Raw genomic sequence first — 16,185 nt, 5'->3', positions numbered from 1 at the left:
CAACAATGCCCACAGCAAAAATGCCAGCTTTGGGGCAAGTTGTGTTCAAGAATAAAGACAACAGCATGGATGGGAAGGAAGATGAGAAAAAAAAAAATGAACAGGATAAATAACAACCAGTTTCCAACTGTGGAAAGATCACGGTGGAGGATGTGCAGGAGGAAGAGATAAGAGGACAATGCCCCTGTTGGAATGGGGAAATGGAGAGGGAGGAGAGCTGGGCTCGGTTAGAGAGGTGCCAGGGAGAGGGGTGTGTGTGGGAAAGGAAATGTTTCACTGGAGACGGAGGGAGGTAACGAAGGAAAAAGGGGCAAGAATTCATTTTTCCGAAATTACAGAATATATAATGGCTGTGACTGTTCTTACAGCTGGATTTAAAGGGAAGATGTTTATGGAGATTAAAAGAATTGACAATAATTATCAAGAAAAGAAATGATAGAGAATAAAAATAAGGTTGTTGATCAAATGTGAACCTACGAACAAGTCGTATTATTCTGTTAGGACCCATGGGCCTCATCCCACTGCCAGATGATGTGAGCTTCTTTTGAGATCAGCTGAAAAGCCTGACACTCAGCACCACGCAAGGCTGAGCCAAATGAAGCAGGGCACTAATTCCCAAATTATGTGCCCAGAGTACTCCCTGATACCCAGGCAGCCTGACACCATGACTGCTACCTGCCTTTGGTACGTGGGCTGGTAATTCACTGGTAGGTTGGTAAAAATGACTCTGATGATCCCCATTCGGAAACCTGTCCTCTGCAAAATGCTTCAAAGGAAAGATTCATCGTAGGAGATGTGCATAACCAAAAAGTGCTAAAGACTTTATTGTTCAAGAAAAATGCATGAATCGCTGTCATCTAAAATAAGCAGCTAGTGCGGTTTGATGTACAGCAGAAACTTGCTGGATGTTACAAAAATAGCCCCTTGTATTAATCTGACAGGTCTGGCCCCCATGGAGGTGCACAAAGCCTTAGCACTAGCTAATGCCTTCTGATGATGCCTTGCTGAGTCACTACATCACCAGCTCCTGACATAAAGTCTTTGTCTAAATATACACTATGTGCTTCTCTAATTGCTGTTATGTGTAAAATAGGGCATGCGAGGATGGTACAGGTTTCAGTGGCTGAACTGTGATATTTAATTATAAGAAATGAAATCTCAGCATCATAAAGATTGCTTCCATTAGGGATCCAACAAGGCTTCTAATGTCTTACTGCAAGATGTCTGTGGCTTTAACTCACTCAAATCTTTCCTTTTCCATCAACAGTAGAATTTCGTCTTAAGAAACAAATTAAACAAATACTTTTTATACCAAATATGCTTAACCTAAAGCTTTCTCCCTATTATTTCATAAATGCTTTGAGATTATAGAGGCTCAGCCAGCTTAGTAAAGATGAATTGCGTGTGATCCTGAGAATACAACCACTGCATTAGTTATTCTTCCTTTCAGTTGTGTTAGGCTTTTTGTAAATAATCAGCATGTTTAATCAATGGAGACTAATTAAGAAGACACATCAGGGCAAGTTTTACTGTTGTATTAAAACCTGTTCATTGCCGTAGGCAAGACATCATCAGTATTTCTAGATGCAAATTACTACCTGTGATGCACATCATGGAGAATTTTACCGTAACCATTAACAAAGTAAAAAGAATGTTTTCACTGGATACAAACAGCAATACCCAGGTTTACAACTGCATAACCAAATGCAAAATTTACCCATGTATATGATATTTGAGAAGAAGGGGATTATAACAAAATTGATTATTTCTTCCACCAGCTCTAAATTCAAGGATCCCAAAAGACAAACGATTCTCTTTAGGTTTGCTCTAGAGCAAGACTGCTTTACACACATTCAAATAAAAAGTCAAGTGCTAACATCACTTATGCCACTGTAAATATGGACTTTCTTTGGTGACTTTAATAGATTTTTCCTAAATTCACAATAGTAAAAAAAACATTTGCTACTGTCCCAAATTGCTGATTTATATGTCAAATAATAGGGTAGAATAAATGCCACTTAGGGCCAGATCTTTATTCGCACAAACAACTGCATTGATTTAAATAGGATCAATCAAGGCAGCACGATTCTCCCAGGCGATGTCTGTGTTAGCAGGAGGAGCGGCGCTGCAGGGCGAAGCAGCCGGTGCTCGGGGCCCAGAGCCCGCACCAGCGGCGTGGTACAGAGAGGTCGTTATTTCAGCTGAGCTCCTGCTTGGCCCCATGGCTGCCAATTATCGGCTGGAACAAGCACAGTGAGTGGGAAATTCACCTCAGAAATGTTCTCCCGATCCCAGACAAAACATGAGTGTGGGCACATCCCTGGGTGGCCCTGAGCCTGGCAGTATTGTGTGAGCGTTGCAATGGTTTACCTAGGAAAAGCAGCTGGGGACCAGTATTCCCAGTTCATCACCAACTTGCGGGTTGTTCCCATGACTGGACTTGCTCAGAAGAGACCCAGCCACTATATACACTTAACCTGCTTAAAAGCCTGTACTGTATGTGTATTTTGGGGTACAGACTGATGCAGAAAGTAAGGCCCAGTGAGAGATACATCCCTTGCTGAATGATGCCAAGAAGGCACCAAAAGGAGGACAAGAGTTTTATGTCTGAGCATAGCAAAACATAATCAAACAATTAAGGACCAGAAATGATTCTTCCTATGGCTAGGTGATGTTTATGCACACACGGAGAGGAAACAGTCTTTAACATAATTAAAAGGTTGTCAGGAGCATCTCCTGCTGAGAAGTTGTCTGGGGCTTGAAGTGCCCCAGGAGACTTGAAAAGGGAAACTGACTTCACTTGCATACGTTTTGTGCTAACCGGGTGATAACTAAGCCTTCATCTCCACAGGGATGGGAAGCCTCAACCAAGGCCCACGGGACAGCCGATAAGTGCCTGAGCTCCCCTGGGCCTTCTTCACAGCATCTTGGGGGTGAGATTGCACGTCCCTTGGTGGCTGCACAGCCAGCGTGTCCTGGGGGCAGGAACGGGAGCAGGAATGTCTCCAGGTACCCTGGGGAAAGCTCGCGTGTCTGAGGAAAGGCAGAGTACAGGGAGGAAAGGAGTTTCCATCGGTGCGTGCTTCAACAGGGTTTTTGGCTTTCCTAGGACTTCTCCCAGGTGTGCCAAATTGTTGTAATGCTGCTGACTTGTAATGACTGCCCCCCAGTCTGCACCAAACAGCCCCGGCTCCACCTGACCGGGATGTGCGGGCAGGCAGCCAAGTGCAATTACATCCCTACAAATGCCTAATTGTTGCTCTTGCAACACAGGAGGTGAAAACTAAAATAGGGGAAAAAGTAAATTGCTGTCAATATCACTTATTGGCCAAGGTATTTTACCTCACTTTTGTTTTCCCAGCACTATAGAGAAGAGAGCTGTTCTGCTTTATACATCAGTACTCAGCCAATGTACATGCCCTTCAACATCCCTGTTCCATTTTTCATTGCCTAAATAAAGGAAGGAGGCAAGCCAGCTCCTTTTTTCATGAGGCTGTCCAGTCACAGTACACATGTAGTCACAGCTTCCAAGAAAGATAGAAATCCAGCAAAATATTTTTTGTTTGTTTTGTTGTTGTTTTTTAAATCTTACTGCTTACTGTGAAGCTTTAGAAAAGTTAATATTTTGATCAGTTTCACCAGGAACATGTCAGTAGTTTAATCAATCCATTTAGGTATTTCCAGCTCCTGTGTCTAATTTTACTGGTGCATCTTACATTTCTTCTATATTAGTTTCAGCGAGAAAATGATGGTTTTTGGCTACTTGTGGTTTATACGTCAGCTTCACTTCTGAATTCTTAAATTATTTTCCAAACAGTTTTTAGATGATAGTGGAACCATTGATCTGTGTTCTTGGTTAAGAAATGATTGCTTTAAGATTCAAATTCTATTTTAGCATCTCCTTAGGGGTTCCTCTTGAGCAGCAGAAATTTAGCCCAATTGATTGCTCTGCCACTCCTGCAAGAGGGACTCTTCCTTCTTCCACGCTTGTCACAGATTTTTAGCTGTTCAACAGTGTCATATTTAGATGTGCAGGCACACATTTTTCTCTTGATATAAATCCTTCAGCTTCTGGGTGACCTTCTGTACCTTTCCTGATCAGACACAAAAGGTTTGTGCACTTACGTAAAGTACCGTAAACTGACAATAAACTATCTGAGTAGGTGATAGAAGATACTGTCCTCTGAGGTATGAAGTATCTTCAGGTTCCCCTGGGCTTCCTTGGGGCACCAAAGGTGTAGGATCTCACCGGAGCAGACTTCCATGGGTGCATAATTAAAAACACAAACCGCAGCCGCCCTTCAGATCTAAGCAATTAGGATGTCTTGTGCATATAAGGCTTTGTTAGCCTGGGTTCTTTCAGGTGGTACCAATGTTTTTGGAAGTATGATCAAAAATCATGAGCAATGTATCATCAAGGTTCAGATATAGTACTTTATTACTCTTATATCTCATCTAGAAGAAATACTTCTGTAGATCTTTATTTACTGACATGGTTTTATCTTTAATCTAAATCATTGTTTTGATTTGTGCATTTTTATTATTATTTTACACCCTTATTCAAATATTTATGAAGAAGCAGGGTTAATGTAGTGCTTACATTGTCCACTGATCAAAAGATGTTACTAAGATTTTTTTTCTACTGGTGTAAAGTAAAACCTGAGTGGTTTTACTCAGGTGGGCAGCCAAGCTCCACCACAACCGCTCTCTCACTCCCCCTCTCCTCAGAAGGAGGGGGAGAAAATACAACACAGAGAACTCGAGGTTTGAGATGAGAAAGGTTTAATTAAAGGGAAAGGGAATGGGCAGGAGAAACAGATGCAAAAGAAACAATCAGTCCGCGCGGAAGCACAGAGAGAGAGAAAAATTATTCTCTACTTCCCATCAGCGAGCGGTGTTCGGCCACGTCCTGGGAAGCAGGGCCTCAAACGCGTAGTGGTTGTTCAGGAGGAACAGCCCCCTCCCCCACGAGAGCCCCCCCTTTTATTGCTGAGTGTGACATCAGGTGTTATGGAATATCCCTTTGGTTGGTTTAGGTCAGCTGCCCCGGCAATATCCCCTCCCCATCACTTGCCCACCCCCAGCCTGCTGGCTCTTGGGGGCTTAGGAGTCCTGATGCTGTGCCAGCACTACGCAGCAATAGACACAACACTGGAGTGATATCAGTGCTGTTCCAGCTATGAGTGCAGAGCACAGCACTGTGCAGGCTGCTGCAGGGAAAAGGTGACTCCAGCTCAGACAGACCCAACACAACTTCCACCCCTTATTCCATAACATTTGTGTCACAATCAGGTACAGTTTAGTATATAGATGTTCTCATCACCATTGTTTTCTGTCCATTGAAGCATTTTATGTCTGTACTTCTCTTTATTCTATAGTCGCAGTCTCCCTTGGAGGCGTGGGTTTTTCTTTTTCTTTTTCCAAAATGCTCATAAAAACTGTTGATGGTTTCAGCTTCATCTGTCAAAGTGGTCACTCAGGACATGCGAAGTTGGTTTTCTTGACACGAGCACCAGCTTAGCTCACATCACTGTTGCACTTGCCCGGTTCCTTGCAAAGTTGACCTGTCATTGGTTCTGCAGTGTCCTCCTACAACACATAACTTGGATAACAGATTAATTTTCTCCCAGCGTTAAATCTCCTTGTGGCACACACTTGATATCCCCATCTTTCTGCATTACCCACCAGGTATACCCTGGTCCTTGGGCAAAGACAATCCCACGAGTGGGTTTGCCTTTTCCCATGGCAGGGGCAACCCACACTGCCTTCCCCATCCACTTCCCCACATGCACTACAGGGACTTTAGCTTCTCCCACAGTGTGTAGGGGTTTTGTTTTAGCAGGACCAGGACGGCTTTCAGACCCCCTGTTGTTAACTAGCCAAGTGGCCTCTGGTAGATTTATATCCCAATGTTTCCATGTCCCAGCACCCAATGCTCGCAGCATAGTTTTTAACAGTCCATTGTACCTCTCAACCTTCCCAGAGGCTTGTGGGTGATAAGGGATGTGGTACACCCATTCAATGCCATGTCTCTTGGCCCAGGAAGTGATCAAATTATTTCGGAAGTGACTCCCATTGTCGGACTCAATTCTTTCTGGTGTACCATGTCGCCACAACACTTGTCTTTCCAGGCCCAAGATAGTGTTTCGGGCCGTGGCATGGTTTACTGGATATGTTTCCAGCCACCCAGTAGTTGCTTCTACCATGGTGAGTATGTAACGTTTACCTTGGCGGGTTTGTGGAAGTGGTCCGATGTAGTCAATCTGCCAGGCCTCACCATAACGAAATCCAAGCCATCTCCCTCTATTCCAGGGAGACTTTACCCTCATGGCTCGTTTGATTGCAGCACAAGTCTCACACTGATGGGTAACCTGTGTGATGGCCTCAATGGTCAGGTCCACCCCTCGATCACGAGCCCATCTGTAAGTGGCATCCCTCCCCAGATGTCCTGATGTTTCATGGGCCCATCGAGCTACAAACAGCTCACCCTTACGTCCCCAGTCCAGGTCCACCTGAGCTATTTCAATTTTTGAAGCTCTGTCTACTTCTTCATTGTTCTGATGTTCTTCGGTAGCACGATTCTTAGGCATATGGGCATCTACATGACGTACCTTTACAGCCAGGTTTTCTACCCGAGCAGCAATGTCTTGCCACAGGGTAGCAGCCCAGATAGGTTTACCTCTGCGCTGCCAGTTGTTCTGTTTCCATTGTTGCAGCCACCCCCACAGCGCATTTGCCACCATCCATGAGTCAGTATAGAGATACAGTACCGGCCACTTTTCTCTTTCAGCAATTTCTAGGGCCAGTTGTATAGCTTTCACTTCTGCATACTGACTCGACTCACCTTCCCCTTCCATGGCCTCCACAACTTGTCGTGTGGGACTCCACACAGCAGCTTTCCACTTCCGATGGCTCCCTACCACACGGCAGGATCCGTCAGTAAACAACGCATACTGCTTTCTGTCTTCTGGCAACTCATTGTATGGTGGTGCCTCTTCAGGACGAGTTACTTCTTCTGTTGGTGCTCCGAAATCCCTGCCCTCTGGCCAGTCCATAATCTCTTCCAGGATTCCTGGGCGGTTGGGTTTTCCCATTCGAGCCCGCTGTGTAATTAACGCTACCCATTTACTCCACGTAGCATCGGTTGCATGATGTGTAGTGGGGATTTTCTCTTTGAACATCCAATGTAACACAGGTAGCCGTGGGGCCAAGAGAAGTTGTGCTTCTGTACCAACAACTTCTGAAGCGGCTCGAATCCCCTCATATGCTGTTAATATTTCCTTTTCAGTTGGGGTGTAATTGGCTTCTGATCCTCGATAGCCCCGGCTCCAGAACCCCAAAGGTCAGCCTCGAGTTTCTCCTGGGGTCTTCTGCCAGAGGCTCCAGGTGAGCCCATGCTCCCCAGCTGCAGTGTACAGTATGTTTTGCACAGCTGGTCCAGTACGGACAGGCCCAAGGGCTACTGCACGAGCTATTTCTTGTTTGAGTTGTTCAAAGGCCTGTTGTTGCTCAGGGCCCCACTCGAACGAGTTCCTCTTCCGAGTCACTCGATATAGAGGACTCACAAGCTGACTATAACCGGGCACATGCATTCTCCAAAATCCCACAAGACCTAGGAAAGCTTGTGTTTCTTTTTTGCTAGTTGGCGGAGACATAACTGTTATTTTGTTGATCACATCCGTTGGAATGTGGCGACGTCCATCCTGCCATTTTACCCCCAAGAACTGGATTTCCTGTGCAGGTCCTTTGACCTTATTCTGTTTAATGGCAAAACCAGCTTTCAAGAGAATTTGAATTATTTTCTTCCCTTTCTCAAAAACTTCTTCTGCTGTATTACCCCATACAATGATATCATCGATGTACTGCAGGTGTTCAGGAGCGTTCCCCTGTTCCAGTGTCGTCTGGATCAGTCCATGGCAAATGGTAGGGCTGTGTTTCCACCCCTGGGGCAGTCGATTCCAAGTATACTGAATGCCCCTCCAAGTGAAAGCAAATTGTGGCCTGCATGCTGCTGCTAGAGGGATAGAGAAAAATGCATTAGCAATATCGATTGTAGCATACCACTTGGCTGCCTTTGACTCTAGTTCGTACTGAAGTTCCAGCATGTCTGGCACTGCTGCACTTAGTGGTGGTGTGACTTCATTCAGGCCCCGATAGTCCACTGTTAGCCTCCACTCGCCATTGGACTTTCGCACTGGCCATATAGGACTGTTAAAAGGTGAATGAGTCTTGCTGATCACTCCTTGGCTCTCCAGATGGTGAACTAACTCATGGATAGGAATCAGGGAGTCTCGGTTGGTGCGATATTGCCGCCGGTGCACAGTTGTAGTCGCAATTGGCACTTGCTGTTCTTCAATCCTCAGCAGTCCTACAGCAGAAGGGTCTTGTGAGAGACCAGGCAGGGTAGACAGCTGCTTAATCTTCTCTGTGCTCAAGGCAGCTATGCCAAAAGCCCACCGGTACCCTTTTGGATCCTTGAAGTACCCTTTCCTGAGGTAGTCTATGCCGAGGATGCACGGAGCCTCTGGGCCAGTCACGATGGGGTGCTTTTGCCACTCCTTCCCAGTTAGACTCACTTCAGCTTCCAATATGGTTAGCTCTTGGGATCCCCCCGTCACTCCGGAGATAGAGATGGGTTCTGCCCCTTGGTGGCCTGATGGCATTAGGGTACACTGTGCGCCTGTGTCCACTAAAGCTTTATATTTTTGCGGTTCCGGTGTGCCAGGCCATCGAATCCACACAGTCCAGTAAATCCGGTTGTCCCTCTCCTCTACCTGGCCAGAGGCAGGGCCCCACTAGTCTTGGTCGGAGTATCTATCAATTAATTCTTCCAAATGTGAAGCAGAAGTCTCTTCGTCAGGGTCAGGAGTAATACTATTCCTTCTACTGCCTCTGGGGGACTGTTCAACAGAAACTGGAGCAGCAATCCTCTTAGGGGCCCTCTTTGTTGCTGCTGTATCTTTCCGTAGCTCACGTACCCGAGCAGCTAGGGCCGAGGTCGGTTCACCATCCCACTTCCTCATATCTTCCCCATGGTCACGTAAATAAAACCACAAGGTACCTCGCGGTGTGCGTCCTGGATTCTCCCTTGTTTGAGCCGGGGACTGCTGGCGCTTGATGGCCGAAAGATTTTTTTGTTTAGGTGAGGACGAAGCTATGTGTTCATCTAGCCGTTGGGACAGTTTCTCCACAGCTGAAATGCAGCCCCGTACTGGGGCAGAGAGATTTTCTTCATATTTATGAAGTTGATTGGACACGGCGTCCATAGTCGGCCCCATCCCCTCATCCCAACCCATTACTGCCAGTGTGCTGGCATGTGTTAGGGGTGCCGCCCGTACAAACTTCCGCCACATGGATGTTGTGCATTGAACTTCATCGGGGTCTGTAGGTGTCTGGGCATTATTTAAATCACTATAAATCATCTCCAGCACAGCTAATTCCCGCAGCTGCTGGAGGCCCTGATCCATAGTGGTCCATTTGTTTACTTGGTAGACAATATCCTCTTTATGGGGATACCTTTCTTTCACAGCTGTTAGGATTCGCCTCCAGAGGCTGATAACTTGTGCCCCTCTTCCAATTACTCTATCAATGAGCCGTTCTCTGGAAAGGGATCCCAGCTGCTTGGCTTCATTGCCTTCTAGCTGTTGGGTATTGGCCCCACTATCCCAGCATCGAAGCAGCCAGGTGAGGATGTGCTCACCTGGATGGCGACTGAAGTCTTTTCGTAGTTCTCGCAGCTCACTCAAGGATAGAGACCGAGTAGTTTCTGATTCATCTATGATTTCAGTCTCTCCTTTGTGATGTTGCCATGATAATGCTGCTTTAGAGCTGCTTGCCTTTTCTTCTTCTCCCTCATCTGTAGGAGGAGCTTCTTCCCGTACTAAACGACCTGATCTCCGTTTCCACTGTTTCGTCTTTACTACAGGGGCGACTGATACCATAGATGGTCGGTCCTCTGGGGTGGTCACAGTTTGTGCTGTCTCATCATCAAATTCAAGAGCCTCCCTATTCCCTTGAGGGTGCTGGGCAATGTTAATTAACATTTGATAGGCATAAGCCAGACCCCAGCAGAGTGCAGCAATCTGGTGGAGTTCTCTAGTATTGCCAGGGTCAGGGCATACGTCTTTCAAACATTGTACCAGTTTTCTTGGATTTTGTACTTGTTCAGGGGTGAAATTTAGAACCATTGGAGGAGAAAACCGTGATAGGTACCTGCCCAAATCCCCCCACACACCTTGCCACCCACAACTTTGTCTGGGGACAGGTCCTTGGATAATATTCTTAATAAATTGCTTTACCTTGGGGAAGAGGACAAACACAAGACCTAGTAATAGGAGGATAATATCTGACCAAGGGTATCCAAGATACTGAAAGGCTGCTGTAATTAGCCCACAGGGAGAAAAGTAGAAGGCACCACACCCGATATTATTCACTGATTGACTGCTAGGGGCAAAAAAGAAGGCGCTGTAATTCTTAATATTTTCAATAAGATAATCTCCAGGAGACCAGGAGGATAACCATGCCGGGCCTGAATACCAAACAAAACTGAAGGCCACTATGTTACAGCACGACACGATAAAGAAAACAAGCACAGACTTCAACACTTTCTCCGATCGGATGTAAAGGAAAAAAGAAAACAGAGAGTAGGCTACATACAACATATCCACACAGAAAAGTATTGCCAGAAAACCGAGCATTATGACTATCGATATGTTAGTTGTAAATACTTCAATCAATGCTATTGTTATCTCAACCCTCGAGCCCCACGTTGGGCGCCAAAAAGGACTGTGGTGGTTTTACTCAGGTGGGCAGCCAAGCTCCACCACAACCGCTCTCTCACTCCCCTTCTCCTCAGAAGGAGGGGGAGAAAATACAACACAGAGAACTCGAGGTTTGAGATGAGAAAGGTTTAATTAAAGGGAAAGGGAATGGGCAGGAGAAACAGATGCAAAAGAAACAATCAGTCCGCGCGGAAGCACAGAGAGAGAGAAAAATTATTCTCTACTTCCCATCAGCGAGCGGTGTTCGGCCACGTCCTGGGAAGCAGGGCCTCAAACGCGTAGTGGTTGTTCAGGAGGAACAGCCCCCTCCCCCACGAGAGCCCCCCCTTTTATTGCTGAGTGTGACATCAGGTGTTATGGAATATCCCTTTGGTTGGTTTAGGTCAGCTGCCCCGGCAATATCCCCTCCCCATCACTTGCCCACCCCCAGCCTGCTGGCTCTTGGGGGCTTAGGAGTCCTGATGCTGTGCCAGCACTACGCAGCAATAGACACAACACTGGAGTGATATCAGTGCTGTTCCAGCTATGAGTGCAGAGCACAGCACTGTGCAGGCTGCTGCAGGGAAAAGGTGACTCCAGCTCAGACAGACCCAACACATAATGATAGATTTAAAAAAAAAGGCAAGACAATAATTTTAGATTACTTTGCTTTTTTTATGTATTTATTTATATTCTGTCACTATTTGTTCTCTGTTAATCTAAGTTTTTTCATCCACCTCCTTAGTAACCCACTGAATCACTCCTGGCTTTCAGAAAGTTCCCTGTCTGGATAAACTGAGACAGAAATCCAAACAATTCACACTCTCCACGCTGTAGCAAATAATGAGATTGATTATAAATTATACTACAATGTGTGAAATCTCATTTGATTATACCTTAACTATTCTGTTTTTCCCTCCCTACCTCACAGATGATGGAAATGCTTAAAACAAGTTAAGGTAGTGTGACACAGACTAATGTAAGTGTGAGCATGGCATCCAGGGGACAAGCTGTGAAATGTTTGCGCGCTTCTGCCAAAATACATTGCATGGCTTTCTGCTGTTGTCTTGTGTTTCTGATGTTAGGCGGCATGTTCAGCAACATGTAAGTGTTCCATTTGATTTTTATATTCCCGGCTTTGGTTTTGTACAGTCTTAATAATTTGCCTTTTTCAGTAGCTTCTGGCAACTGCTTAGTGGCAAATCTGCAAGCTATGTATGTTATTTTGAGTAGCGTTAAGAAGCCCCTACAAGGATCAGGGCTGTGTTGGATATGGCTCCTCAGAAACCTGCTGTAGAATTATTTAAGTCTGAAATTCAAATGGATCAGAAACGGTATCTACACTTCTCCTGTGCTTGTTGCTGAAAAGCAGCAGCTCCCTGTTTGCTTTTTCCAAAATTTAAGCCTGATACTTGTGCATCTGGCTGCTGTGTACAGCTCTGCTATGCACATCTGGGCCTTCGCCATGTGAATGCTTTGTCACCACTCTTCTGTTGTACAACATCTTACTTCATGTGACAGATGCCACGCTGGAATTTTCACAGTACTCTGTTTAAAAAAAAAAAAAAAAAAGACTACTATGAACAAAGAGAAATTGTGGATGCCCCATCCCTGGAGGTGTTCAAGGCCAGGCTGGATGGGGCTTTGGGCAACCTAGTGTGGTGGGAGGTGTCCCTGCCCATGGCAGGGGGTTGGAACTGGGTGGTATTTTAGGTCCCTTCCAACCCAAATTATTCTATGATTCTAAAAATGATACAATCCTGTGTTTACATATTGATTTAATCTTACTGTTTATAACACTTATGAAGGTGACACAAACCACAGTATCTTTGAAACATATTTATCCACATGGGAGTCCTGGTGCTGTCTAGTATTGAGAAGAATAGCTCAGTTATTCCTCGCCTGGGTTTCTGTTTGCCTGGGATTGCCACTGTTGTTTTAAGTGCACCGTATTTTTTTACCATGAGGATGATCAAGCATTGACCAGGTTGCCCAGCCAAGGTAGTGTCACCTCACCCCTGGAGATTCTCAGAACTTGACTGGACGTGGCCCTGAGCAACCTGCTCTAGTTGGAACTTCTTTGAACAGGAGATTGGACTGGATTGTCCTCCAGAAGTCCTTTTCTACTTAAATTTTTCAATGATTCTACAATTGCCTGACTGTGTTTGTGGAGAGTAGAGTAAAGCTACCAAAATAATTTTCACTGTGCTTTAAGTTATCATTTGAAGCTAGATCACCAGAGGTCAATGCGCCAGTCACTGTTCCACTTTTCTGAATAATAAAATGATAGTTTTTACTCTCAGTATAGCCACTTCAGATACTTGCAACCAAGCTACACACAAAGATATTTGTTGTGTTTTCTTATCCTGCCACGAAAACATCACTCTGTTGTATGCTATACATGTAATATGTATGGAGTTACAGCAGGTGTTGTGTGGGAGCAGAATGACTTATCAGAAACATATCTACTTGCGAGTTATTGGACCTATGCCAACTGACACTGACTGCTGTCTACGTGATGTTTTTTACAGTTTTTCTCAATTTTGCCATGTAAGATCCCTACCTCTGTTCTTTAAGACACTAATGATTAATGCCAGAGCTGAGAAAATCCACCTGGTGAGCAAGGTCACCTTCTCTATCGTCAGTAACAAAGGAAAACACCAGGCTAACAAGGCTAAGGAAGTCCTAATTAACATCAATGGTGAACTAAAAGCTAGGGGAAAATAGAGCAGGCAAATTAAGACCCTACAGAGGTAAGATTATTTTTTGAAACCATTGCAAAAGCAGCCTGGAAGCTCTATTTTCAAATACGGTTAATGCTGGGGATGGGTTGCAGAAAAGCAAGGAGTCAATAGCAGTTTTGTGATTTCAGTGCCTCCCTCTCCCGGGTGAGTTCCTGCAAGCAGTCAGAGTCTCTGAGACTCAGACAAGGCCCCGAGGCAGGAACGCTGTAGACCCTTGTTACTACCTGCTAAAAAGTCATCATGCTCCTTCTTCAGCTCTTCAAGTCTCGCTGCACCGTGCCACAATAACAAGAAATAGTCCATCCTCCTAAAGCACCTAGTTAAGCATTTTTGCTCCCATTTTCTTCTCTAATCTATTCTTGGTCCAAAACTCAGATTATCCAAACTGGGCTAATTCCCCTCAGATGCCACCTCCCTCTTCTCAGCTCTGAGAGCGAAACAGGGAAACAATTCCCTAAAGGTACTGCGAGCTACCACTGTTGGGGAGGCTTTAGGACAAATCAGTCAAACTTGGCAGAAGTGACATTAGTGCAATTAGGCTGCCTTGGGACAAGGAGCAGTCTGCATGACCTCCTTAAGTCCTCTCCTGCTGCGTTTTTGCATGATCCTGTTATTTTAAATGATGTTAACAACTGCAGCCACAAAATTTAATCACCGTTTTAAATGGTGTGCACATTAAGTGCCTGACACCAGGACACAAATTCATCAGTAGGAGAGGGCAGACCTGCAGAACCGCCGCAGGCTGTTGGATGTCACCGTCTCACCTGCGTGCATACACACATGGGTGCAGGTCCACCACACACTGCTTCTGCCTCTCAGTGTGGAAAAAGGATGATATCACGTAGTCAGCCAGCTTCAGCAGTTTCCACAGAGCCAGCCATCATGTCCAAAGGCCATCTGCTGAGCCTTTCTGCAAAGCCATTAAGTTGTTAATTACTGTTCTTGAGAACAAGGAGTATAAGCTATCTGCACATAGTGCTGAAAACCCTGTGGTAAACAAGGTGACCATATAGTGACCAGAGTATCTCCCTTTTTTGGTGTTTTCAGCTTAGAATCACAAGCCTGTTATCCCCAAGTCCCACTGGGTTGTGCTCTCTGCAAACCTGGTTGTCTTGGCTGGTTTCCTCTTCAAGCATCAGAGCATCCATCCTTCACCAAGTGCTCAACACAGACACTTTCTGCAGTTACATCATTCTGAGCAAATGACAGGAATAGATTTTCGTTATTGCCTACAGCAGTTTTTTTTCCCTCATGTGAAGGCTAGCTCCTCAAAAAGTCATTCCCGGACTGCCATCGTTAATCAGAATGGCCCCACACAATTTCATTCAACCTTTGGCCATAGGCAGCTCTGACCACATCAGATTAGGAGTCTGGTTTTCAGCATCCCCCCATACGTGGCTTCTCTCCACAGCCTTTCAGTAACACTAACACGTGCCTTGGGATTTCCCACAACACTTTTCAGGCTTCCCAGGCAGGGCCACAGCTCCTTGCAGTGAATCTGTTGACAACACTGCTGCCTTCTCCAACAGCAACACTGAACAACAGCCAGTGCTCTCCAAAATAATGAGGCTGTCCTGCTCTCTTCCTACTGCTTGGTTTCCTCCATTCCATGTAGTTAGATATTCTCTGCACCATGAAGCAAGGCTTGCCCTGAGCAGGGCATTTCTTGTGTCATGCCCTAACGCTGGCAGTCCTTTCCTAGTTGATATTTCTGCTGGTCACTGCCAGCAAGGTCTCCTGTCCCCACAAGGTCTTCTGTCCCAATATTTCCACTTGACCCATCCTGTCATGTTCACTCAAGCTGCTGCTGCCATGCCACCTTTGGAGCTCTGGGATCCATCCATAAAAACAAAACCAGAACAAAACACAACAGAAAGTAACACAGCATGCCCTGATCTGTCCTTTTCAGCTATGTGCTGCACCCTCCAGCATTGCCAGTTTTGTATGAGCTCAAAGTCTTATTACTCAGGGAGTAAACAAGAGTACATGAGTACTGCTGGAACAGTGCAGAGGCACAGCTCCCCTCTTCCTGATGTCCATATTCCTCACAATTTAAAAGAATGCCACTTTTTAACTGGAAGCAAAACTAGGCTCTACGCATTCATTTTTGAAAGTGGTTGTGCCTAAAGCAAGCAGTGCAGTCCTGGGCAGTGCCTGCAGCCTATCCAGCATATTAATATGGCTTCAAGGGACCTGAAAGAGCTTTACACAAATGGGGATGAGAGAAAGGCTGGACGCAGCCCAGCAAAGCACATTCTTTCCTGGAAGGGCGTAAGGAGCCCTAGCGAATTCAGCAGGATGATCCATGGGCTGAGAGTTGTGCTCCCATCTAAGTGGTTTTCTGGCTGAGCGCCAGAGACTGACTTGCTCCCAAAAGCCCATGGGACAGCTGGGAAAGCAAAATCTGCCCAGTGGAATATCAGCACCTCCCTTAGCCAAAGGCTTGTCCTTCTTCCTGATGTGTGTACATTGCAGGGTCTTTATCAATGATGGTGTAAAGCTCAGCTGACCTCAAACCTTCCTTCCCACAGCAGAGCAAATTTATAATTAGGGCTGCCCAGCCTTTCTGCATTGTGAATCCCCAAAATGCCAACCTTTTCCTATGACCGATGGCTACAAGACAGATCATTATGATCTGAAGAGGGGCAAAGATCTTGGTGTAGTTCATAGACAAGGGCAGG

General features: G+C 45.6%; 1 protein-coding gene across 2 annotated transcripts in view; it reads left to right on the top strand.

The window, feature by feature from the left end:
* The window catches only part of LHFPL3 (LHFPL tetraspan subfamily member 3), a 253,353-nt gene that overhangs the window by 206,976 nt on the left and 30,192 nt on the right, over nt 1-16,185 (top strand). Inside the window, exon 3 of one of the 2 annotated variants that reach the window (XM_068669836.1) lies at nt 11,692-11,739. The exons of the other annotated variant lie outside the window; for it this stretch is intronic. Within the exon in view, the coding sequence (XP_068525937.1) occupies nt 11,692-11,708 (17 nt within the window). The 3' untranslated portion in view covers nt 11,709-11,739. The remainder of the gene's footprint in view (nt 1-11,691; nt 11,740-16,185) is intronic. 2 annotated transcript variants of the gene reach the window in all.

This window comes from Anas acuta, chromosome 1 (genome assembly GCF_963932015.1).
Source record: "Anas acuta chromosome 1, bAnaAcu1.1, whole genome shotgun sequence".
In the NCBI taxonomy this organism is placed as follows: Eukaryota; Metazoa; Chordata; class Aves; order Anseriformes; family Anatidae; genus Anas; species Anas acuta.
The sequence above is the reverse complement of the archived record's forward strand: the minus strand, read 5'-3'. Positions and strand labels throughout refer to the sequence as shown.